General features: G+C 40.2%; 1 protein-coding gene across 1 annotated transcript; it reads left to right on the top strand.

Moving 5' to 3' along the window:
• Positions 1-1,194: 1,194 nt before the first annotated feature.
• LOC125883005 (sorting nexin-4-like) lies at positions 1,195-24,499 on the top strand. Its single transcript, XM_049567099.1, has 14 exons — positions 1,195-1,297; positions 4,171-4,295; positions 4,457-4,595; positions 8,705-8,854; positions 8,943-8,990; positions 9,083-9,138; positions 9,842-9,914; positions 13,405-13,466; positions 13,928-13,993; positions 14,136-14,225; positions 17,164-17,263; positions 17,419-17,564; positions 20,996-21,110; positions 21,207-24,499. Exons 1-14 carry the CDS (start codon positions 1,208-1,210, stop codon positions 21,252-21,254), a joined length of 1,308 nt encoding a protein of 435 aa, XP_049423056.1. The 5' UTR covers positions 1,195-1,207; the 3' UTR covers positions 21,255-24,499.
• The last annotated feature ends 2,114 nt before the right edge of the window (positions 24,500-26,613 follow it).

Raw genomic sequence — 26,613 nt, 5'->3', positions numbered from 1 at the left:
GCAAAACTCACACGCATCACCAACACTGCCAGGACAACTAGTCTCCCCACACCCAACCCCTGGGCTATTACACGCATTGCTACAATAGAACAGGACATCACACTCAGTCACCACCTCAGCCCACTGCCCTCCCTGTGGGTGCAGGTACAGAGCACTGAGGTGCAGAAGGGCTGGCTTTGGGAGAAGTCTGATCCCCACAGCCATAGCTGCCTTAAATAATAGGCCTTGCTCATACTTGCTGAACAGGCCTGAGTATGGACTCCTGTCTGTCATTACTGTGATGTTGTCCAATATGTTACTGTGTGCTGTGTATTTGCTGTTGCCTGATAATTTACAGCGCTGGGGAAAAGAATCTGCCCTCAGGGACAATAAAGCAACCTTCTGTTCATTTACATTATGAAGCTCAATTGACATATAAAACTATAATATTATAGGTGTTGTACATGCTTTTAATTAGCTATACATACTGTGTGTGTGTGTGTGTGTGTGTGTGTGTGTGTGTGTGTGTGTGTGTGTGTGTGTGTGCAAGGAAAAATAATCTCTGTTTACCCTGCCTTTAATCTGTGTTAAATGGCTCGAACTTTAGAGCTCTATAATTTACTTGTCACTGCACTGAGTGTCAATAATGTTGTCTTCAGGCTCTCTCCTAGCTAATATGTCCTTCTCTGAACATTCAACATCCTACTCTACTGCTTGTCTCTGGGGATTTTCCTGTTTGCCGAAGTATGGACAATGGTTGAGAAATGAGAAGCAGGTCTTGCTGATCCACAGTGAGGACATGGGTTTAAGATATTTTTTGAAAGGCTTAAGACTAACATAGACTTCTAAAATAATGATATAATATAGTTAAGACTCTCATTGATAAAAAAAAAAAAAAACATGCATCGGAAAAACAGAAACAATGTATCTTTTTGATTACTTATCTCCCTCCTGACATGCAACGTGTTTTTGCAAAGTGTTTTTCCCCCCCTTTTTTTTTAGAAGATTTCTGTTGCTCACATACTCATGTGTGTTACACGCTTAGAGAGCTCAGGATGCCGTTTACACAGCACATGGGGACTCAGTAAGCATGTGTGGTGTTCAAAATAAAGCCCTCGGTATCAGAGGACAAACACGCACTGCTCTCAGGAGGATAACCTTAACATCTGTTGGGTGATGGGGAGCTTTGCGCATGCGTCCTAGATCACCATCATCACTAGCAAAGAGGATGGCGGAGGATGGGAGGGAAGAGTCAGTGGCTACTGACGACGACTCTGACCACACAGCAGCAGACGGGAGCAACAGCCTGAACAACACGGTAAAAAACGGCAGCTTCCATTTCACGCTATAGTTGTAAAACTGCTCTTAGCACAGCAGCGGGTAAAGGCTGGGTTAATGTTACAGTGTATGGGCTAATAGTTTAAAGCTCAAGGCAGAGTTAGCTTACGTACTGTAATGTCATAGACAAGCTAGCCAAATGCAAATGAATACACGTTGGTAAGGCCAGTTCAGCTAATATGTTCGCCATTTAAATAGTTTGCGTCATAATGGACTCTGAGGCAAAGTTAATATTATGTGACTCTATACAGTCTGTGTGTGACTGTTATTTTAATGCTAACATTAGCGTGCTTAACAAACAGGGTGAATGCAGATAAAGTGGGACAATGGGTAAAGTGTGATTGTTAAGCTAACATCACTAAAAATCAACATTGAACTCATCAGTAGCAGGTACACGTACTGTGGTTTTGACATCACCTCCGAGGGCGTGGCACACCATAAAAAACCTTGCAATGAATAGTTTTTTAAAAAAAAAACCAAACCTTTATTTAACCAGGTAATAGACTCATTGAGATTAAAATCTCTTTTACAAGAGAATCCTGGCCAAGAAAGGCAGCAGTGCAGATTCCTGAAAACAAGACGTAAAGGTTACGATGCACAACAAGACATAACAAAAACATGAACAAGAGCAATAACCACAACAATGACAACAAATGTTGACACTAGCTGAAGGTGCAAAAATCAGTAAAAGTGCATAGTAGTATGGCTTTTTAATATTAAAATGACATGGCGTTCTTAGGTAAATAATGTGAAGGATATGGAAATTTTAAAAAACGATGCATAGCCTATACCTATGTGTGTATGTATGTATATACATATATATATATATATATATATATATATATATATATATATACATATAGTTACAGTACAGGTGAATAAGATTATTAAAAAATCACTGGCCAAAATCACTCACTACACACTATATAGTCCACTGTATTGTGAGTTTGCCATTTTGTAGTGCTGTCCTAATGTATAGTTAGAATTTTTATACCCTATATAGTGGACTCAAAGTATCCCACAGTGCACCGTGAAAAGTTGTGTACAACAGATGGTCACTAACCAAGCAATATATCCCATCATGCTTTGCGCCAAAGGAACGGACAGACGATTTGGGACAGACACCAAGATGTTGAAGTTTGTTTACCAGTTTCTTTGCCATGTAATAAACTGTCAATATAATGTGTAGTCGTCAGTCCATGAAGAGATTAAAATGAATTGGCAACTGATCTTCTTTAGTGCTTTGGGTGGCAGTAGCTCAGTCCATAGGGACTTGGGTTGGTTGCCTGTTCAAGTTCTTGTCCAGACCAAATATAGAGCGTGGACTGGTAGCTGGAGAGGTGTCAGTTCACCTCCTGGGCACTGCCGAGGTGCCCTTGAGCAAGGCACTGAACCCCCCAACCGCTCGGGGCGCCTGACCAAGGCAGCCCCCTCACTCTGACATCTCTCCACTTGGTGCATGTATAGGTCCTGTTTGTGCATGTATGTGTTCAGACCAGTGTGTAATTGACAGCAAGAGTGAAAAAATTGAATTTTCCCTTGGGGATTAATAAAGTATATCAATAAAAAAAAACCAGTTACTGTACAGAGTAGGGCTAATAATGCTAGCTAATGTTAGCGAGCTGGGTTGCTGCTAGCTCTTATTGGTGTAATGCATAACGTTATACATTAAATTTACAAGTTATTACATGACTGACTGGTAAAACAAACTTCAACACAAAGATTAAACTGAAAATAAATAGGACAGGTTGCAATTGTGTTTTTTTCTTTCCTGTGGTCTGTCTGCCAGGCCCACATTTAATGTGAGCAGAGCAGCACAGCTCACAACACCAACGGTTATTTATTGATTTGGAGAAAATACTGTCTAGTATGATTTCTTGTTTTTATCACAAAAATGCATGTCAGTATTTGTTATGGATGGTTCACCAGCCAACGTTGATATGACATTTTAATTTTGCAGCAGCTATGATGTAATCAACGGCACAGAGAAAAATTACCCGAGTAGTGTCCAAAAGTGTTTTTTCATGTTGCAGATGAGCTCACTACATCCTCCTCTGTATTGAACTCCCTACATAGTGAGTTGGGAGTAGTGAATGAGTGAATTATTTCAGACACAGCCACTGTCTTAGTTTGTCAAGGTCCCCTTTTTATGTGTCCCTAATACATTTAGCTAGCTAGCTAGATATTTTAACAAGGATTTACTTAACAACTAACTAGTGATAAAAATATTTCATAGATTGCCTCAAAAAAACAAACAGTCCTGCCAAAAAAGGAAAAAAAAGAAGTTGAAAAAACAAGGAAGTCGAAGGGTAAAGCTTAGATGGATATTTACAATTTTTGCAAAGCCAGATGGTGATGAAAGTGATCCAAAGAAGACAGAGGATTAGATCATGTGCAATGTTTGTCTGAGTCTGCTGTAACTGCACCCTCCCTTAAAAAAGTGATTTTTATTGTTGTTTATATTATTGTGTATTTATTAGGCCTAAACAAAAGTGTCATAGTTTGACAGTAGAGCTGGATAAAATGTGGTTTAGCGTCACTGTGTGTTTGAGGAAGAGTCATCCCTCCTGTCTTTAATCTTTCTTTCTTATTTCTTCTGTGTAGTATAGTACAACTCATGATGGTATTTAGAATAGTATCATATAAAGGGTTAAGACATTTTGATCAAAATTAAAATGATGCAGAAGGTAAATTATCACAAAATGTACCACTTGACCATTATTCACACTCATCTTTCAGAGTTGATATAGACAGCTGCTAGCTATTGGCCCAACAATTACACTGGTGGGATCAATGATCCAAATATGTTGCAAAGAGGTGTTGTCAATGATACTGTGTGATGTGATGGTTCAGATGGTGGAGGAGGGCTCCACTCTCCTGCGCAGGATGGAGATCTGTGTTGCTGAGGCTGAAAAAAGGAGTGGCAAAAATGCAGTGAACATGCAGGAGACGTTCACCGTGTACCTCGTCGAAACACGGTGAGAACAGAACACCCTTTATCAGTCATTTGAAGGAAGTGTTGTGCTGAGACGTTGTGATATCTGTACTTCCTCTTATGTAGGGCATGCATTTCCTTCTGTATTTTATTGCTGTGCAACAACAACTTACCAAAAACTTTACTGTGACTCAATCTTTGAAGGCCAATGGATGCAGTTGCTGAAGGTCGCAACCCGGCCCCTGACTCTCTGTGGAGGAGATACAGTGAATTTGAACTTCTGCGGAACTACTTGTTAGTCACCTATCCATTCATCGTGGTCCCGCCTCTGCCAGAGAAGAGGGTGAGTTTAATGATACTTGGAGGATTGCATCCTTGCGGCCTTGAAATGTCTAATAAAATGTGACAGGTCAAGAATTAGTAGGTTGAGAAATCACCACTTGTTTCCAGCAAACTTATTTGCTTATTTGCATTTCAAAAAAATTAATGGTCAGAAAAAATGAGACCAAGCTAATTAAACAATTTGTAAATAAAAACCAGCAAACTGTTCTTCTGAACATAAGTTTGATTGTAAGTCTGATTGTAGCATCAACACTTTAACTTCCACACATTGTGCAACCTCACGTTGTAAAATGACAAATATGAACCTTGTAACTGCCACTGTGTAACCAGTTAGTTTCACGCTAAACTTACTACCTTATCCAGCAACTTAAAGGAACAGTTCACCGCAAAATCAAAACTACATATTTATCCTCTTACTTGTAGTGCTATTTATCAATCTAGATAGTTTTGGTATGAGTTGCTGAGTGTCAGAGATATTGGCCGTAGAGATGTCTGCCTTCTAGGGCTGTCAAAATTGCTCAAAAATGACATTCGAATATTCTTTCTAAAAATAACTCATAGGTTCGAACCATTCGAATTTTTTTTTTTCGCATTATGTCCACAAGAGGGCAAACTAATACAAGGAAACATACTTGTATATGTATTAATACAAGGAAACTTTTTACTATTTTATATATTTTTATTTCAACATAAACGTCTATTAAAACATTTACATAGCCTTCCTACACATTAAAACACATAAAACAGTTATCTAAAACATTACGTTAGAAACGACCACGGACCTCTCGCTCGCCCCCCCCTCTGACCCGTCAGGCCACACCGCTCGCAGAAGCGCTGCGAAGAGCCTCGAAGCGCCTCGAAGCGAAGCCAGTTTCCTTTCGGCGCCCATGTTAATATTGTGTCAGTCACACCGGCTGCGCCGCGCTGCACAGCTCTGGTCTATTTTCTGTGCGAGCCGCGAGCGAATGTGTCAAGCCGGGTGACGGAGACAACAGCTGGGAGCAGAACTGCTTGTCGACCAGCATGGAGAAATGCGCGTCTGATGTGAACGGAAGTGCCCCGGCTTGTGCGAGAATTTGTGTGGCCTTATGCAGTGCGTTCAGTGCAGCGGCCCAGGCCAACGCCCACTCGCAAAGAGGACAGCTGCGGTGGTGTTTTTTTTTCTCCACAATCGAATATCAGTTTTCACATTCAAAGGTCCATTTTTTTTTTTCAAATTCGAATTTAAATTCGAATTTAGAATATTCGTTGACAGCCCTACTGCCTTCTCTCCATTATAATGGAACTAGATGGCCATCAGCTTGTGGTGCTCAAAGCGCCAAAACATACATTTGAAACTGCAATATATACTGGCGCTTGGTAAGTGACTTCTGGCAACAGACAACAACGAAAAAAGCTGTTGTTTTACATTGGCATGATATACAGTTATTGCTGTTATTGTTTAACAGTGGCATCAGGGGGAAACAAAGCGTGACAACAATGAAAGTTAAGGCGGTGGAAGCAGGGTGGGTGGGAGGGGTAGTGGATGGGTCCAACAACCATCGACTTTCAACTGGGAGGCTGGTGTAGATTGTAAAGCCAAACCCTGTTCTTTTTTCCTAAACCCAATCACGTGCTTTAACTGCTAAACCCAACCATGTGCATGTGTTTGCAAAATTTAACCATGTTTGTTTGTTGTTGAAGGGAAAAAAAACTCAATTCGTACTGACGCAGTAAAATTAATTTGAAAGAGACGGTATGCAAACTGTACATTTCCTGTGAAAAAGGAAGTGTAATTAGAAAATAGACGATGCATGTATCAGACGGAAGTTTCATGCTTTGTTCTGGCGTCCTAGAACAACAACCAGTGCACCCAGGGTGCCTTGAATGTCATATCTCAACGTGGAAAGTCCATGACCAAATGTTAATATGTGACAAGGCCGGAGTGAGAATGTGTTGCAACAGCAGTGTCACCTTCCTGAAATCAAGACACGGTTACCCGGCATCCTCCGCCACTGGTGCTAAGTGAGCTAGCAGTACATGCACGCTTCTTTCTGATACTGTTGGCGGTTGTAATTCAGTAAAGAGAAAAGAGTTCCCACTAGGGCTGCACGATATTGGAAAAAACTGACATTGCGATTTTTTTTTTTGGTAATATATATTGCAGTATTAAAAAATACAAGAATTTTCACCAGATGACAAAGTAAGAAAATTAAAAAATAGTGGCGGGGCTTTTGGGCGGCACGGTGGTGTGGTGGTTAACACTGTCACCTCACAGCAAGAGGGTTCCCGGTTCAATCCCAGGTGTGGGAGCCCTTCTGTGCGGAGTTTGCATGTTCTCCCCGTGTCAGCGTGGGTTCTCTCCGGGCACTCTGGCTTCCTCCCACAGTTCAAAGATATGCAGATTGGGGATTAGGTTAATTGATAACTCTAAATTGTCCGTAGGTGTGAATGTGAGTGTGAATGGTTGTCTGTCTCTATGTGTCAGCCCTGTGATAGTCTGCCGAGCTGTCCAGTGTGTACCCTGCCTCTCGCCCAGTGTCAGCTGGGATAGGCTCCAGCGTCACCCCCCTGTGACCCTCAAGAGGATGAAGTGGTTAGATGATGGATGGATGGCGGGGCTCTTACTCACCACAATTGCAGAGACTACCAGCTTCATTTGAAACAGACTACAGTCCCTCTGTCTCTTTATATTTTTACTTTATATCCGCTCCTGTTGCCTTGATAAAGTTAATGCATTGAGCCGTCATGTCAAACTCAACACTTCCTGTATTTTTTTCAAATTAAAAGCCCCTTATAAGTTCAGCTGAGAGAATCCCTCCATTTTGTAAGTAGGTTTTTATTGTGAAACATTTGTAGGATTCAGTGACTTGTATGTTTGCGTACAGTTCTTCAAATGTAGCTCCTGCCATCTGCTGGCGCTTTTTAGGTGACTACAACAACATTTCAGCTGGCATATGGACAGACACAGTGACTGAAATAATAACAATGAATAATAAATGATAATACTGACTGGTGATAATTGGTGTGTGCCATTGTGTAGCGTGTCATGTCTGTTGGCCAAGTCGCAGCACGATTTTATGACTCCACAATCGTGTAATGTGACTATGTGCGTAGTGTGTACCAGGCATAAATCCTCCTTTACCGTTTCTCCCTCTTGCATGTCGCTCATTTTCAGTGTGTGACTGCAGCGTGTGCATGAGAGGGGGAGAGGCTGCTTAGTGCTCAGAGAGGGAGGCGAGCAGAGTGGAGCAAAGAGCTTTCTTCAGAGCTGCTTTTCTGAAGCAAAACAAAAGTTTACATGTTCATAAAAAAAAAGAGAAAACATTGCATGTCCTGCAATGTGACTATCGCACATGCGCACATCGCGATGGAGATGTTCAAACGATATATCGTGCAGCCCTAGTTCCTACATGAAACTGCTCACAATTAAGTCTGTGAAATATGTTGAGTAACTGGGTCATGACAAGTAAAATCAGGGCAATTGACAGAAATTCTAATGGCAAGATGACAAACATGCACATCCATTAAGCTACACATTCACACCAGACCTTAACGAAAGAAAATTAGGGATGTCGACAGGTTAAAGACATTAACCATTTATTTGCCATGTCCACGGCTGAAGTACAGTTGGAGGCTTGTGTTGCATTTGTATCCCCTCTGTCTCTCCTCATTTATTGTCAGTTCTCTATTGTATACGATCTATATAGGCATAAACCGACCAAAAGTTCTTAAGAAAGTAATGTGGGTTATCTTGTATAGAACAAGTGCTTTTCCATCTGAAGTCAAATTATCATTTATGAACAAACATTAACAAACATTTAATAATTGCTTCTGTGGTACTAAAAGTATTTTGCTAAGATAAGGATGGCTGCATCACAAATAAATGTGATCATCAACGTAACAGTATTAGCAAAAGTCAGTAGTTAGCAGTTTCTGTCCCAGTTTCCTTCCGTTGTTTCTGCCATGACAAAAGATAAAAGTCAACTGCTCAGGAGAGTTATCATTTTAATTCACCAAAACATACAACTGATGAAACCAAAGACAAACAGTCAAGCTAAAGTAAAGACACTACATAAAAGTCAAGTGAGATGTTGAATGCAGGCAGTTTCTTTGTTCTCTTGCACGCAGGCAGAGTTTGTGTGGCACAAGCTGTCGGCAGACAACATGGACCCAGACTTTGTGGAGCGCCGCAGGGTCGGGCTGGAAAACTTCCTGCTTCGTGTGGCATCACATCCCGTCCTCTCCAATGACAAGATCCTCCACCACTTTCTGACTGAGGTACATGCTGCAGCTCTGGGCCACTCAAGTGATAACAAATAGATCAGTGGCTCATTAAATTGAACATTTTCACTGCTGTGTGTGGCAGGAACATGGCTGGAAGGAAGTGGTGTATGAGACAGGATTTCAGGCAAAGGTACTTTATGGAATCTCTTTGTTCTTACAGGTAATCTGTAGCAAGATTTTTAGCGTTGACAAAGCTTGACCATCTCGTTACTCCTGTTTCAGGCAGATTCCAGGCTGAGAGCTCTCAGTGCCACCTTCAGGGTGAGAAATCCAGATAAGTAAGTTAGTGTTAGTGTAAACACATTGTAAGAGGGACTCAGCTGTGTTGAAAATGTTGTCAAAAATGCCCTTTAATGTCAAAATAATCCATCCCCAGTTATTAGGAGTTGTATTTTAAAGTTGGAGCTGTATGTTTGTTGTTTGTTTGTCATAACTGAGGTGCAAAAGATGTCAATTGTTTATAGGCAGAAGGATGTTTTGTACCCTTTATTAGCATTACAGATATGATCAATTCTAGTGCTCGACCCAATGAGTGGATCCATCTAGGGCTGCACCTAACAACTTATTCATATGTTTTTCCCTTGATTAATAACTTCATCATTTGGTCTATAAAACATCCGAAAACAGTGAAAAGTGAGCGCATAAGCTAGAGCACAAGATAACATGATTACCAGCAGCAACAACATTGCAACAGCTGGTCTTGTTAGATATCTTGTTTTGTCCAACCCAGTTCCCACATTTGAGTATGTGGAGCTGTCAAATGTTTTGGCATTTTTGCTTGAAAAGGGATTGATTGATTATTAAAATAATAATGAAGTATTATACAAATTGTTGCAGCTCTAGATCCGTCAGATGGAAAGAAAAAGCTAAACTAAAGAACATCACTTAAAGGAAGATTAAATACATGTAAACTTTAGAATAAGTAGGCAGACTGTAGGTAAAGGAAATTGTAATCACTGCCTTCTGTTTTCTCTCACTCAGACGCTTCATGGAGATGAAACACTACAGTGATGAGCTGCAGTCTCACACATCTCAGCTGCTCCGAGCACGAGCAGTAAGTCTCTATACCCCTCTCTCTCTCACACACACACACACACACACACACACCTGTACTTGTATCTCTGTGAGGACCTTCATTGACATAATGCAATCACTAGCCCTTTACCCTGACCTTAAAGGGACAGATCACCCCAAAATTTAAAAAAAAAAAAAATCCCCGTACCTGTGGTGCTGTTTATTAGTCTAGATAGTTTTGGTGTGAGTTGCAGAGTGTGGGAGATATCAGATGATTACTGCCTTCTCTCAAATATAATGGAACTAGATGGCATCGACTTGTGGTGCTTATTGTGCATCTACTCATGGATGAGAGTTTGTTGCTCATGACAGCCTGGGATGTAAACATTAAAGGCGTCCTCTTCCGAGCTGTAACGGTAGCTAGCTCAGTAGTGCCAGGTGAGTTAACAGTAGATGCATGCTTTGTTCTGCACAGTGATACAGTTGGCGAATGTAGTTTAGTATAAAGTAAATTGTTCCTACATGAAACTGCTCACAACAAGGGCTTTGGGTTATCTTGAGTAACTGGGTCATGATTTTGATGATTTTTGATGATTTTGGCGCTTTGAGCACCACAAGCTGAGTGCCATCTAGTTCCATAATATTGGAGAGAAGGCAGACATCTCTAAGATTGATAAATAGCACTGCTGGTAAGAGGAAAAATATCATTTTGGGGTGAACTGTGCCTTTACCCATCACACTATTTGCTGAACTCTAACCTAAATTAAACCACTACCTGAACCTAGTTTTAACCCCCATCAGGCCTTTGAAGAAGTGAGAACCAGGCAAAATGCCCTCACTTTCCAAAAATGTTCTCACTCTGTTGGTTACAAACATGTTTTGGTACTCAATAAGTAGCAAGTACAAATACAGGTGCACGTACACGCACGCACGCACGCACGCACGCACGCACACACACACAGATAACATGTCATCTCCTTCAAGTTGTTATATTGAACTTCTCAGCACATCCAGGAGTTACAACGCAACATTATCATTCATTTGGAGTCTTGGTTTTTGTGTCACTCCTGCCCCTAAAAAGTGTACGTTCAATATTCTGCTGCTAAATGTTCTCTGGCTATCTGTGTCTGCTGTTTGTTGCTGAGCAGGTACTTTTTACAGCATTTTCTTTGAAAACAGCTGCCTGCTGCTGCAAAACACGAAACTATGAGTGTGTTTACATGGACATTAATAACCTGTTTATGAGGCTGATCCAGTTAAGGATCATATTCGGGATGTGGTGTTTATTTGAGCACAGAGAAATCAGCCTATTCGTATTCCCTGTATACATGACAAATACTAGAAACCCACTCACTGATGACTGCTTCCTTTTTGCGCAGGTACTTGTGATATTCACAAAAACAAACCATTTACATTTACTACCACTTGACAACTCAACTGTTCATTTTTTTACTGTTCTGATCACCAACAGCTGTCAATCTCACACTCACTGTCACTCTCTGTCTCAACCACACACACACTCCATACTGATCTAATGTTATTCATGAAAACAGCCACTATACTCTCATAACACTGTCTTCCACAATGGCACTACCTTGTTACTACATAGTGAAGTGACAAAAATCGGTGCCTGGAATTGGGCCTGACGACTCCCGACCCTGTCCTTCGTGTTTCTTCCAAAATGTCTTCTGTTGTCTACTCAGTGTCTTAGGTTCGGCTGGCAGGTACTTAGAAAATCACTGGAGATAGGCAGGATCTGGTGCAATTGAGTTTATTGTGTTCACAGGCAATAACACAGACAAACTCATGAGTCAGGCTCCGGAGGATGACTGACTAATTGCTTTCACTATTCTGGCTTATATGCTGGTGGAGGTCGAAGAGATCTCCGCCTATTTCTATAGTCCTTCCCCTTTCAAACCGTATCTACTGGTGGCAGGTTTCCTCTCTTTGTTCCGGCTCAACTGTAATCTGCCAACAGTATCTCCGGAGCTGCTCTCACTTTATTTTTTAAAAACATGTGATCCTGAGGGACTCTCATGCTACAGTCCCTCGTGCTTCCATACGATATGACTCATTACACATATACTGGGTAATACAATCATTTGAGTGTGTGTGTATGCTCCTTCCCATGTCGTGTGAACCCTTTTGGTGCAGCAGGCAATACAATCAAGTGAGTGTGCTCTCTTCGTCATACAGTACATAGTATCAATCAATCAATCAATCAATCAATTTTATTTATAAAGCCCAATATCACAAATCACAATTTGCCTCACAGGGCTTTACAGCATACGACATCCCTCTGTCCTTAAGACCCTCACAGCGGATAAGGAAAAACTCCCCAAAAAAACCCCTTTAACGGGGAAAAAAAGTATTGTGCTCAAGCTTACACACGAGCTATTCTAAGTTCAAAACATCATGAGAGGGCATTGTATCTTAACACAATATATGGAGTGTTTAAAAAGTTCACTGTAAGTTCACAACAGCATATGAGGAAGTCTGCTATGCATCCACAATAATTCTGAGGAGGTTCATTGCTAGTTCACAGCTGAGATGTCACTAAGAGTTCACGTCGCAATACTGTCTATTTCCCTTACATGCAGTATTTAGTTTTTATAACAGTCAACACAAAAACATGATTATACAACTGATTGTTTTAGACCGGATAAAATATAAGCCAGATAAAATTACACTACAATAGCACAGGGGAGCAGTGGATAAAGATATGCAGCCTCTTTTAGTACCAGAGGTCAAAGCTTTGTTTCTTTACCACTCCAGAAGAAAGAAGCTGTCGCTGCTGCTATTGTTTGTATTTCTGCCTCATAACTTGCCTGGAGCTGCACCTGCGGAGGCAGTCGTCAGCACTCAATCACTGGGATAAGATTTATACATAAAGCAGTATCCTGATTTCTTTTGGAAAGCTCCAAGTAGCTCTCTGGGTTTTGAAATATGGGATATGGTGTTAACATGCTGAAACTCATAAACAGGATATTAAAAAAACAGACTACAGTCCCTCTGTCTCATTACATTAAAAAATGTAAAGGGACTACATGAGAGCAGTGAGAGTGAACCAGAAGTTGTAGGCTTGACAGATAAACACTGAGCTGGAACTCACTGTAAAGCTCTCTAAAGACGAGGGGAGATGAAGATTCAGTTTATCATTTTCTGTAGGTTGTTTTTACATTTTATTATGAAAATATAAATTCTAGTGACTTTGTAAAAAAAAAAAAAATGTCAGTGCTAGTGGCCGGTTCTTAGCTGAGTCTCTTGGAAGAAATTAAATTTGTGTACTGAGATTGAAAGTTAATTCTTGACCTCAGAAACGGTAACTGACCAAACAATCTCTAACCAGAGGGCACTGGTCATTAAAGTAACTTGACAAAGATTTTTAATTTTTGTATATAAATAAAAGAAAATACACTTGAATACCACTGGGCTCCTTCAGCTGAAAATCTGAATTTCATCACGAAATGTTTCCTGTGTTTTTATTTTAATCAACATTTTCTTTCATGTCTTTTCTGTGTCTCTTCTAGAGAGTTGCAGATCGACTCTATGGTGTTTACAAAGTCCATGGGAACTATGGAAGAGTTTTCAGGTTTGACAACAAGCATGTAATATTGTATCTGCTCATGACTTTAAAAGGACCTGAAATGCTGATCAATGTGTATCATTTTCAATTTAGTCTCAGAGTTATATTAATCCAAAATCACAATTTTACCTTAAAGGACCTTAAAATCTGTGCATACATTACTCAGTATCCTTAGAACCTCCGTTTGGTTGAGTGAAAAACAAAAAAATATGTCCCGTAATGACAAACAACAGATTCTCTGCTACCTTTACAAAATGTTCTTCACTCCAAAAATTCAGAAGCATTAAATGTGATCATCATAATGTTATTACAACAATTGTATTTACATACAGTACAAATTAATTCCACACTGCTTATTATTCATATTGAAAAACAAAACCTGAGAGCTTTTTTGAAGACAGTATTTTTCAAATGTAGCAGTGTTTCTAATTTGCAAATGTGTGTGTACATCCATGTGTTGACTGCAGTGAGTGGAGCGCCATAGAGAAAGAGATGGGAGATGGACTGCAAAGTGCCGGTCATCATATGGATGCGTGAGTGCTTGACGGGACTCTCTGCCTTGTCATAATTCCATTTGTCCCAGTTATTACAGTTTTATGCAATTTCTTGACAGATATTATCTCTCTAGGATTATTAGTGCCACTACTGATGTTTTTGTTTGTTGCTTACCTGTAGATTTGCTGCCTCAATAGATGATATCTTAGAAGAAGAGGAACATTATGCAGACCAACTGAAAGAGTACCTCTTCTATGCTGAAGCTCTGAGGTAAGACCCAATTTTAGCAACATCTTCACTAAATATTTAAAAGGCTTATGACATAATGGCTCCATTAGCATTTGAATGTGCTACAACAGAAGATGTTACCATGTAGTATGAGAAATGAAAATGAGAAAAGTCCCAGTCGAGTTTTTTGGCCCTGATCCTATTCCAAGTCCATTCATATTCGATAGATACTTACATTTACTCAAAGTTGATTAAATATTTACCTGGGACACTGAAATAACAGCTGTAGCTTCTAAATGAATTACAGCTGTTATTTCAGTGTGCCAGTGCGAGGCACTTAGTCCAAATAATGAAATTGCTGGTTCGAAACTATTACTAGATTATATTTTTGATATCATATGAAAGAGGGGTGGCACAGTGTAGTGCTTAGCACTGTCGCCTCACAGTAAGAGTGGTTCAATCTCAGGAGGGAGCCCTTCTGTGTGTTTGCATGTTCCCCCCATGTCAGTGTGGGTTTTCTCCAGGCACCCCAGCTTCCTCCACAGTCCAAAGACAAGACAGGTTGGGGATAGGTTAGCTGGTGACTCTAAATTGCCTGTAGATAACGAGAATGTTTTAAGAAGGGATGTGCTGATCTGATCTCAAAGATTGGGATCGGGGTCGATCAAGGCATTTTTAACTGATCAGAATCAGGTATATTGAGCTACATAGAGGATCTGATCTTTTGTTTAATGTCAGTTGTCACACAGGTGTTTTTATTCGGAAAGCTTTCATGCAGAGGCACATGGATTCCAACTAGGGGTGTAACGGTACACAAAAATCTCGGTTCGGTACGTACCTCGGTACACAAGTCATGGTTAGTTTTTTTTCGGTACAGTAATGAAAAAAATAAATAAATTAAATATCTTTTACTGATCGGTAACCTTATTAAAACATACCAGCACAGCAGTTAACTCTTTTTACACAATTTTTGAATGAAACAAATATATATATAAAATCCTGCTTTTTCACATTGTTTGAATGAAAATATAAATATAAATTTCTGTTTAAACAGTTTTACTCAATTAAAATAAAAAGTATAGTGCAGCTGGTCAGCTTTAAAGCCTGCTCAGATTCAGTTTTACTAGGAACTTACTTAGCTTTCCCACTTTGTTAAAGTGCAGTAAACAAAACATGCTTATATCTAAAGTGCAGCTTAAACAATTTTACTCACCTCCAATGGCGTTGGTTATTTCTTTAGCGCGATGGTCAGGGAAACCCTCTCTCTTTTTAATTGACGACGATATCGTAGTTTGCACCAGATTGCTTTTTCTAGTCGTGCCGGTGTTTCGGATTTACTCGCGACCCTGTTAACTGGCGACCTTCAGCCGAATGTGTCTGTGGTTGTCGTAGTGACAACAGCTGTTTTCAACCATGAAGAGAACACGTAGCTGTCCTCGCAAAGGCCTCTTTATTCAGTTTTTCATAACAATATCAAAACATAACTGACCTGATTCATCTTTGGACTCCTGTTGGAGGAACCCAGTCACGGACCGACACTCAGTTGCGATTTGAATCACACTTGTTATGACGGAATGTTGAAAACAGGAAGAGGCCAAGTTGCTTTTCCTGTAAATCTAACTCCTATCTCAAATAAATTTTCTAAATAGGCCTACACAGTTTCGTCTCTGGTGCCTGCCTAAATAAATATGTGCCATATTAAAGAACCGTTCAGCCCTGTGAAACGTAAAAAAGAATATTTTCACGGGATTCGAACCCGCTTCATTATGGGAAAATAAATTAAAAGCATACAATCAACGTGATGCGCCACTATGACAACACCACTTCACTGACAGATCCATTAAAAATCCGACAACATACAGCCAGCTACGTCTTCAAATTGGGAGGTAGCCAGATCAACTTGTGACCACACTGTCCATGCACTGAGGAACATTTTACAATCTCACTGCTTTTCAATACAAAAGCCAGCAGTTTTAAATCCACTTAATTCATAAACCTAACGTTTATTGTTGTGCTACAGGTCGATAAAGCCAATATTCATATACTCACGTGGAAATACTTTATTTTAAATTAAGCAAAAACATTCAAACTCGGGTGGTGTCGCTTTAGATGCGTTAGCATGTTAGACATCTTTCCAAGTACATACCCGACCGCTGTTCTGCAGTGTCTGCACACTGCTTTTGTCTTGTCAACTTGTTTATTTCCATCTTCGTATTTTACCCTGAAACCAAAGTGTTCCCGAACGGAGGACGTAAGGTTTGCGGGTGGGTCTTCAAGTTCGTCAGGCTCACTTGCCATGTTGTCAAAATGTGAGAATGCGCTGCACAAAGTGAAAACGGAGATTTACGGGACTTGGTCCGTCACTCAATTATGTCCGTCGGGGAACTAGATCTTTTAAATGGTTCGGCTCGCAAAAACGGAATTAAAATAAAACAAAATAAAATAAAATAATATTCTGCGCCCAATAATTCGGTACAGGGTTGTGCCGAACCGAAAGTCGAGTACCGAACGGTTTGACACAAATACATGTACCGTTACGGCCCTAATTCCAACTGTCTCCAACTCTTCACTGTCCTTTTGCTCTGCCCACGGCGGAACACAACACACCATAACCAACAAAATTATGAGCACTCGTTTAATTTCAGCTCAGAGTGAGCCTGTGTTGCGTTCAGGCGTTGTCACGTAAATAACAAATTCCAGCACTTGAATAGGCCATAGCACAACACAGCAGCAAGCGGGCCGAACCTGAACCAAACCAGAGCAAAATTTTTGATTTGTTATCCAACTCACAGAGCAATGAACAGTAACATCTTGTATTTCGTTCATGAACTGTCTTGTAGCTGGTGGTGTGTTTTAATGTATTACATCTGTGTTCAGTGGATATTGGCTCTTTGTGTTATTTCATTATGTTAAAAGCTTGTGTTGGAGCACAGGAGCAGCATGCTGTTATGATGTTATGTAGTTAATTTTGCTTTGACAGGGCAGTATGCAGAAAACATGAGCTGACCCAGTTTGAGCTTGAGATGGCCACCCAGGACCTCATCTCCAAGAAACAGCAGCGTGAGGAGCTGGCTACAGGGGTACACTCTACTCATGTTTTACATGTATTACTCAACTCCTTCTTTGTCTGTTATTTTTAAGTAGAGATGGCCTATTTTGTCATGTCTAACAGAGGTATGACTTGAGGAGAATTTTATGATATAATTAAGTTTTCTGTGTTGACGTCATCCCTTAGATTGTGCGGACGTTCTCCTTTAAAGGAATGACCAACAAGCTGTTTGGCCAGGAGGCACCTGAGCAGAGGGAGGCCAGGCTGAAGCTGCTGGAGGAGCTGATCGCAGAGGGTGAAGAGACCGTCAAGGAGAAAACGATCGAGTGCGAGTGAGTCATGTACACTGCTCAAAGATATATCTAACTTTACTGCATAGAACAATATACTAAAGTTATATAATTTGTGTACTTACATTATCCAAAACATTTTCAACTAAGAGAAATCTGTTTATCCAGTTTAAGGCCACATTTTTACACTATTTAGATCTTCGTCTGTTGTAACTCAATCAATTATTTATTCACCACACGGAAATTATACAAGATACGACTCGTCTTCTTACATTGTTAGCTGCTGCTTTATAATTGTTCATGTTCCTGGATGGTTTCTGGTTGTGGAATGATTTAACTGTTCACACGTCCAGACTTCAACAAGAAGGCCGCAGGGTCACTTTTCCTGACCATGGCAGCACCACACTGTTTACATTTAAAAACCTCAGCCTGGCTAGCTAGCTAGCTAGAAGTTGGCAGGAAGAGAGTTTACAGACTGGTGAGCTGATTTCCTTAAGCTCATGGCAAACACAAAAAGCACCACCAAGACTTGCAAAAGAGCCTAAATTTAGCACAAATTTAGCAGAGCTGACAGATAGACAGCTGGAAGTGTTCCGTTTCACATACATTCTGAGAATACTCTCTGAGAGCTCCTAGCCCAAACGCGCTGACAGCGATAATTGACGCATGTCGACTGAGGCGTGTCAATTATCGCTCCTATAGCACACTGTAGACATTAGGCAACGCCACAGAACTAGCAGTATTTTAGGAAAAAAGCTGTTGACTATATTACAAATGCCATCAGTAATTGTAGCCTATACATGTCTACTTTAGTGCGTTATATGAAATCAGAATCAGTATTTTAGGAAAAAAAAGTCGCAATTATAGGCAACAATTTCTGTTGGCAGTCACCTGGTTGCAGACTTTTCTTATAGCAGCCTAATGAGTGAGATAAGGAAAAGGATGGATGGAGATGAGAATGTCCTAGGGTGACCAGATGTCCGGAAAAATTCGGGACAGTCCCAAAATTCAAGCAGTTGTCCCGAATCCAGAATCCTGCCCTAATTGTCCCGAAAATTACACTAGAGCAGAGTCTGGAGTAGTTATTGCCTGATAAAACATTAAAAACTCATCATGGTGGTTGAGTCATCCTGCAGCTCCCGCCGGCTGCACATTGGCTGCAGCAGTTCCTACATGAATTATGGGTGGTTGTACTTTTTAAATTGTGTACAGCAGTGGCGATGAAGCAGATGAAGAGAGCGCAAGCTGCAGCCGCGAGGACGGGGAAAGCGCAGGCAGCCACAAATATTTGGAAACGAAAATGTATGCTTTGGTGTACTTTTACAGAGTTTTGGAATATGTATAGCCTACCTGTATGTATCAAAATTTATAAATTTCAGCAGTGGCCTGAGTGGTTTTTGTGCCTAAACCTAACCAGACCTTAACCACAGGGCATCATGATGATTTCGGAACGGATTTTGGAACATTGAGTTTAATATGGTCGGAACAATGGGATGCCGAACCAATGGGCTGTCGAACCAATGGGCAGTTCCCAAATGTCGGCAGTGTGGCAATCCGCCTGTCACCACACTTGCATTTGCGACTAAAAATAGTTTTGAGCGAGCAAAATAGGCTTAAATCATTCAGCACGCTGTGCGAGCAGCCTACAGATTTCAACCACCAGCAGAAACAAAAGGCGAATCCCACCGATTGTGGGTAGAACGGGGGTCACAGACACAGACAGTAATGTATTCCTGTCAAATACACCTGGTACCGTGACAACACTATCATCTGGAAGGGGTTCATCTGCAAAAACTAATGAAAAACTAAACAACAATATTTGGTATTCGGTACTCGGTATTCGGCCAAGCGTTTAATATTATTCGGCTTCAGCTTCGGCCACAAATTTTCATTTCGGTGCATCCCTAGTTTATCAAGGAGTGTCAGCTTGGAAGTGATTTGGCAAAGTTCTCACAGCAACTCTGCGCAAGGAAGGGACAGACACTTTTATCATAGTGAGGAGGTGTGGTTGAACCCATTGCTAGGTATGACACCTTCTTTTACAGGTGTGATTGGCTGTCACAGACATGCCCTTTTGTGAGCCTGCAAGGTGTGGACACCCAGTGGAAATTAAATGAACTGCTAAATGTGAAAGTGTTTTTATTGTTAATGTGATCACTCTGCTGGTGGAAGGTTGAGACAGACCCAAGTCATCACTGCTGCACTGTTGCGTTTTTCCAGTTTTCCAAATATTTTAGTGTTGTGATCAATTTATTTCAAGGTTAGGTGGGCAATGTGTGCGTATCTTGAAATAGCATCAACCATACATATTTTTTCTGCACAGTCTAATCTATAGCATTTCATTTACGCGCTTTCATCCAGAAAGAGAATGTTTTTCAGACCTCTTTGTCTTTCTGCCATTTTCTCCTCTGCTTAAAGAATCTTTTAAGCCTCTGTAAAGTCCTCCTCCCGACTCCTTGCAGTTTTTCACCATAGGAGCTCTCTTAAGGTCTAAGATGCTCTGTGAATAACTTTTATCTTGACAAAGACCTAGTCTTAACTCTAAGGGGAAATTCTAAGAAAATGTCACATTTCTAAGGTGTTTTCTTAGAATTCCGTCACTAGGAGCAACTCTTTGTATTAGGAAGCTTTGTGAATTTTTATTTTTTTTTATTTTTATTTTACCTTTATTTATCCAGGTTTGCCTCATTGAGATTAAGAATCGCTTTTTCAAGAGGGACCTGGCCAAGAAGGCAGCAGAGTTATAGACACACATAAAATCATTACATAATATCAATACGGCCCCTGAACATTAAAAACTGAAGGAACCCAACCAGGAGAAGTTTCAGCTGGTTGCAATCTGCAGTCCTCACCACTAGATGCCACTAAATCCCCATAACTCTTACACACTGCTCCTTTAAGGAACCCTAGCTAGGAGTAGTCTCTCCACCAGACAGTCAGAGATCTCCGCCTTCTGATAGTCTGGGGACACTCCTTTCTAAAGTGTGTTTAACACACTGGAGAAATGAAGGACTTACAGCGACTTTGTTTAAAACTTTTAATGCAGTCGGACTATGTTTACGAGCACAAGAGTTCAGCGAGCCACCAAAGGACCGCCCTGCGGATTTACTTTTGGTTCTAAAAAGAACAACATAGGGAGTTTTTTTAAACTCTGAAATTGTATCCGCCCATCTAAACACAAAATCAGGGAGAAAGACATCAGTCTTTAGTTAAGCAAAGTGTCTAAACACTGACTTGTGAGTCTAAGCTAGGAGAAACTGACTGCAATGATGTAATTGTTTTGTCTTTAGTTATTTTGTGGCAGAAAAATTATATATTGTATATTTAATGCTTGCATATTTTGTGTGAAAGCAGCCTTAAACGTTTCTGACCTATAAGCAGAAAATCACACATCCTGTCGATGTCATGATTTTAAGATAATACAGTACATTCACCAATATCCTGTGTGCTTTATTTGATGTGTTTCGCTGCAGAGAGCATGTTGAAAGGGCGTGGGTGGATATGCAGCGCTTTAAGGAGCAGAAAGACAAAGATCTGCGGGAAGCACTCATCAACTATGCTGTCATGCAAATCAGCATGTGTAAAAAGGTACAGAACAACACATCGGCTATCTGAAGGTTACAGGACAACTGAAGAAGTCATGTTCATAATAAGCATTTTTTTTTTCCTTCTCTCTTCCTGTAGGGAATACAAATGTGGAGCAATGCCAAAGAATGTTTCCTCAAGATGTAAAGTTGAAGCCATATTTAAAGGATTTCCATTCTCAGTGATGCTCAGTTGTGGATGCTGAGAAACGATGCCCAGTGTCTTCTGGATAGAGTAACAGTAAAGCAACAACATTGCGTATAAAAATAATGTAGTTTGAAGTATTTACACAAAATGCATTCATATGCAGTTAACTTTCGATTTTAACTTTTTTTACTTTCTTTGTTAACTTTTTGTGGAATGAAAAGGCTTAGGAAGGTGGTGATTCACACAAAGCACATGACGGGGACACTGGAGACCAGGGTTCACAGGGTTAACTTTCTCAAGATTTAGATACGACCATGTTCTCTCTCCCTAAAGAAGCACTTTTGTTGAAGTCAAGTAACTACTCGTGAGATTAGTGAAGTGACTTTGACATTTGGGGAATGTGCTGTTTGAAAGACATGGGGTTTTATGCCTCTGTGCCAGCAACAGCTGTGACCGATGGCATTATGTTTTCAGGTTGTCTGTCCCATTCTGGTGAATGCAATATCTCAAGAATTCTTTGAGGTAATTTCTTCAAATTTGGCACAAACATTCTCTTGACGACTCAGCGATGAACTGATTAGAATTTGGTGGTCAAAGGTCAAGGTAACTGTGACCTCATCTGACCCATTCTTGTGAATGTGATATCTCAAGAATGCCTGAAGGGAAAATTTTCAAATTTTGCACAAACATCCACTTAGACACAGAAATGAACTGGTTAGAATTTGGGTGTCATGGTCACTGTGACCTTGTATCCGTCTCATTCTTGTGAGCATGATATCTCAAGAACACCTCGAGGGAGTTTTCTCAAATTTCGCACAAACATCCAATTGGGCTCATTAATGAACTGATTAGAATCAATTGTTATTTAGGGTTGGGTACTGATCTCTGTACTTTTAAGGATATCAACTGAATAATGTTGGTACTACAGAGTACTGAGCCACTTGAAATCTAATGGTGCGAAATTTCGGTACCTGAAAGCACATCTGGGTGAGAATGCGGGGTTTAGACAAGAGGAGGAGCGTGTTGTGAAGCACCCTGAAGCCTGGAAGCCAGCCACAGAGCTCCATGGAACCACAGAGTTCAAATTCAGACAGGAGGTAGAAGCATCCCTGAGCACAGAGCTCCACAGCTGTTCCTTCGGCTTCCCAGCAAACTAAGGGGCTGTACACATGCCATGTTTTTTGCGCCCTCAGATTCATTGTTTTTAGTGTAGAGGTGCGGCAGGTGCACTCAAACGCCAGAGATACGGCAGTGCAGCAGGCATGTGTTCCCAAGCCCGTGTTTTTCAGGGTGCGACCACTACACCCTGAGATAAACTGAGTTCAACTTTTGGAACACAGCAGCGTGCACGGTATGTCATGTGATGATGACCAACCAATCACAGCTGACAGATATCTTTCCCTTCATCCATAAATATCAGTCTGTGATAACTGTGGAGAAGAAGTTAATCATTTTAGTGCAGAGCTGTCAGAGCTTTAGACAGACAACAGGCCTACACAAACAGTGCCTGGAAGAAGATCAGCTCTGCACTCAGGATTTCAGGCAAATAGGCTAATGCGGTGCTTGCTGTGGTTGTTTAGCAACCTTAGACGCAACCTGCTGCTATGCTCTTAAAAGCTGGCACAGAAAAGGCACAAGAGAAGCACCCGACCCCGTGTTTTCCAGGCGATTAAAGGTGCGGCATGCATACGGCCCCAAGCTGTTGCTATAGCGCCAGTCTGCTGTGATAGTTTCAGCATCTGGTCTTTTTTGCTTTCTACCATATTTTAACAATAAATTATATTACTAATTATAACTTTTAGACGAGCAGAAAAGAGAAGAGGAGCAGGATTTATTTTACGTCTATTACATCAGTCCTGCTGCTTGTTCAAATGGTCAAGTGTTGAAAAGGTACTGCTGGGCACCTCGTTCGAGTTCTCTGAACTGGTACTGGTATCAGTTTAAATGTGACTGGTACCCAACGCTTTTGGTAACCATGGTAACATGTCTATGCTTTAGGGATTGTCCCTGACACTTCAGAAATTTAAAAGCAGTGAAAACAGTGGAACAGTAGCAAACACACAGTATCTTCCATCATGATGTTACAGCACAACATGCCTCTCTACCGGTTTGTCATGTTTTATGATACATGCTCATAAATCCAGAGAACATAACATTTGCCCTCGGCTTTCCCTCGGCCTGAACCAAATAAAGGGAACTACAGGTGTGAAAATGACTTGGGCTGCTTAAACATGACTATGAAGACATTGAAAGTACGCTGTAGTGCTCAGTAACATTCAGCATTACATTTCCCTCTGCGGTGAGGTAATTGCTTCCAGTCATGCTTTAGATGAATCAGTCAAAGTGAAGAAGCTACAAGATGTTGATTTCATGTGCTGATGTGCAGGACAGTGTATTATACTAACGTACAGGAAGCTGCACATAAGATTCATGAAAATCAGTCTGAGATGATTTTATTTAATTGAATTTAACCTTCATACTGTATATTGCCTGAAATGTTTCCCTTACATGTTTAAAGGGATAGTTCACATTTTTTGAAGTGGGGTTGTATTAAGTTCTTAACCACAGATAGTGTATAACATACAGTAAATGTCAGTCAGCATGCCCCCAGTTTGCAAAAGCAGGCTGGAGTCTGACACGGAAGCTGAGCAATCTACTGCTGTGGATGAGGTCAGTAACAAAACAAATTTTAGCCACCTAAAAAAAAAAAAAAAAAATCAATGTCAGTTTAAAAGTGTGATATATTAAAAGTATTACAGTGCTTTACCTTGCTCTCAGACTGATTACCAATAGGATAATGAGGCTGTTGCAGTAATTTAACATTGCTGAAGAAAGGAGCTGCTGCTCTACCACTGCCTCAATCAGTTAGTTTGTGTTATTGTGTGACTATGGCATAGTTTGTTAAAACACATTTTGTGCTGACCCCGTCCACAGCAGGAGATTGCTTAGCTTCCATGTCAGACTCCTTCCACTTCTCCAAACTTGGAGCATGCTAACCAACATCTGCTGTATGTCATAGACTGGCTATGGATAAGTATCCCTTACAACCCCACTTCAAAAATCTGAACTGACTCATTAAATAACAGTTTATTTCCTGTATTGGAGGCTTGCCAGCAATAAGCTTTTTGTGTGTATTTGTGAAGTTTTCATAACTCCATTTATCTAAACCTATTTGTATTTCAGATTTTAATCTCAATTTGGATGTAGCTGTTTGTTTTATTTATTTGAATAAAATGAGTCCATGCCACTGATGGGATTTGTATTTTTAGTCTTTCTTGTGTGTTTTAAATACGCAACATTAACTAAGAGAGTGGTTTCCAACCTTTTTCTCAAGGGACCCATTTTCTGTCATTGAGTAAACTCACGAACCCTGAATTAGTGACATAATTTATGCATTTTTCATATTTTCAATGCATAACAATAACAGAACAGAACAACTGATAAACTGTACAATTAACCTAAATAGTGAATGCAGTAACTGCAGGAAGTTTATGTAAAGTGATTTGGATACATTTTGAGCAGATTATTTTCTGTGAATATTTTATCAGACATGAGTTTTCCTGATTTATTATCCATCCATCCATCCATTTTCGTAAATGCTTACCCTCTTGAGGGTCGCAGGGGGCTGTAGCCTATCCCAGCTGACATTGGGTGAGAGACAGGCTACATCCTGGACAGGTCGCCAGACTATCGCAGGGCTGACACATAGAGACAGACCATTCACACTCACATTCACACCTACAGCCATATAGAGTCACCAGTTAACCTGCATGTCTTTGGACTTGGATCGAACCACGAACCCTCTTGCTGTGAGGTGGCAGTGCTAACCTCCACAACACCGTGCCGCCCTCTCTGTAAAATGTATTTTTCAAATTAATTTTAACAATCACATATACTTTCAATGCTTCTTTTCTTTATTTCTTGCTTTGTTTTTTTCTAAGCAAATTCAGTGTTTTTTTTTTCCTGTCCTTGACACTTGGCCATTAACCTGTCCTGCAACAGACCAGCCACCTGCCACAGGTGTGATGGCAGGACAGAGCAAAAAACACAAACAAAAACATGCTAGTTCCTTCCATTTTTATTTATTTTTTATTTATTTATCTTATTTTATGGGCGGCACGGTGGTGTGGTGGTTAGCACTCTCGCCTCACAGCAAGAGGGTTGCTAGTTCGATCCTGGGTGTGGGAGCCCTTCTGTGTGGAGTTTGCATGTTCTCCCCGTGTCAGCGTGGGTTCTCTCCGGGCACTCTGGCTTCCTCCCACAGTCCAAAGACATGCAGATTGGGGACTAGGTTAATTGATAACTCTAAATTGTCCGTAGGTGTGAATGTGAGCATGAATGGTTGTTTGTCTCTATGTGTCAGCGATAGTCTGGCAACCTGTCCAGGGTGTACCCTGCCTCTCGCCCGATGTCAGCTGGGATAGGCTCCAGAGGATGAAGCGGTTAGAAGATGAATGGATGAATGAATGAATGAATGAATGAATGAATGAATGAATGAATGAATCTTATTTTATTTTTGTCTTTTCTTTCTTTCTTTCTTTCTCTTTCTTTCTTTCTTTCCATATATCTTCTTATATCTCTTCATTTTGCTCTCTAATCTCTAATCTTCTACAGAGAACACACACAAACACTACTTACATAATGTATGTATTTATACTTTTTTTTCCTTTTTCTGTTTTTTCATTTTGTGTTATTTTTTGTATCACTTTGGTTTGTTTGCCCTTAGCTCCCCCACCTGTCTTGTGCTTTGTTATTTTGTTGTTTATGTTGATCACTTGTATCCCACTATTTATTAAACATGTGTTTTGCAATGTTGGATCTCATGTTGCACACTTGTTAAAAAAAGGCATGACCCAAAGGACCTTCAAGCACCTAATTTAGAAAATAATGATATCAAATTTGGAGTGTTAATGGTGGATTTTTTAAAAAAAAAAAAAAAAGAAAGAAAGAAAAGGAAATGATGTACAATACCTTGATTATTATGGCTAAACAGTTTATACACATATGTAAATATGTATATGCCTCACCACTTTTCCTTGTCTTCATGACAAGGAAAGTAAGTCTTTCACATTTACAAAAATATTCCAAGATTATTTTCTGATTAGACCTCTGACCATTTCGTTTATTCTCTAATTTTTTATTTTTTTTTATTTCTAATTTATTTATTTTTGTTTATTTTTCCATGGGAGTTCTATGGTCTGTAATGTGTATTGTTTGTACTTTTTTGTCAACTTGATGTTGTAGCCTAATGGTCGGAATTTGTTCCTGGAAATTAAAAAAATACAGATAAATAAATAAATAAATAAATAAATAAATAAATAAATAAATAAATAATAAAAACTAAATTTAAAATAGACAT

This window comes from Epinephelus fuscoguttatus, linkage group LG22 (assembly GCF_011397635.1).
Source record: "Epinephelus fuscoguttatus linkage group LG22, E.fuscoguttatus.final_Chr_v1".
Taxonomy (NCBI): Eukaryota; Metazoa; Chordata; class Actinopteri; order Perciformes; family Serranidae; genus Epinephelus; species Epinephelus fuscoguttatus.
This window is presented reverse-complemented; position numbering and strand designations above follow the sequence as displayed.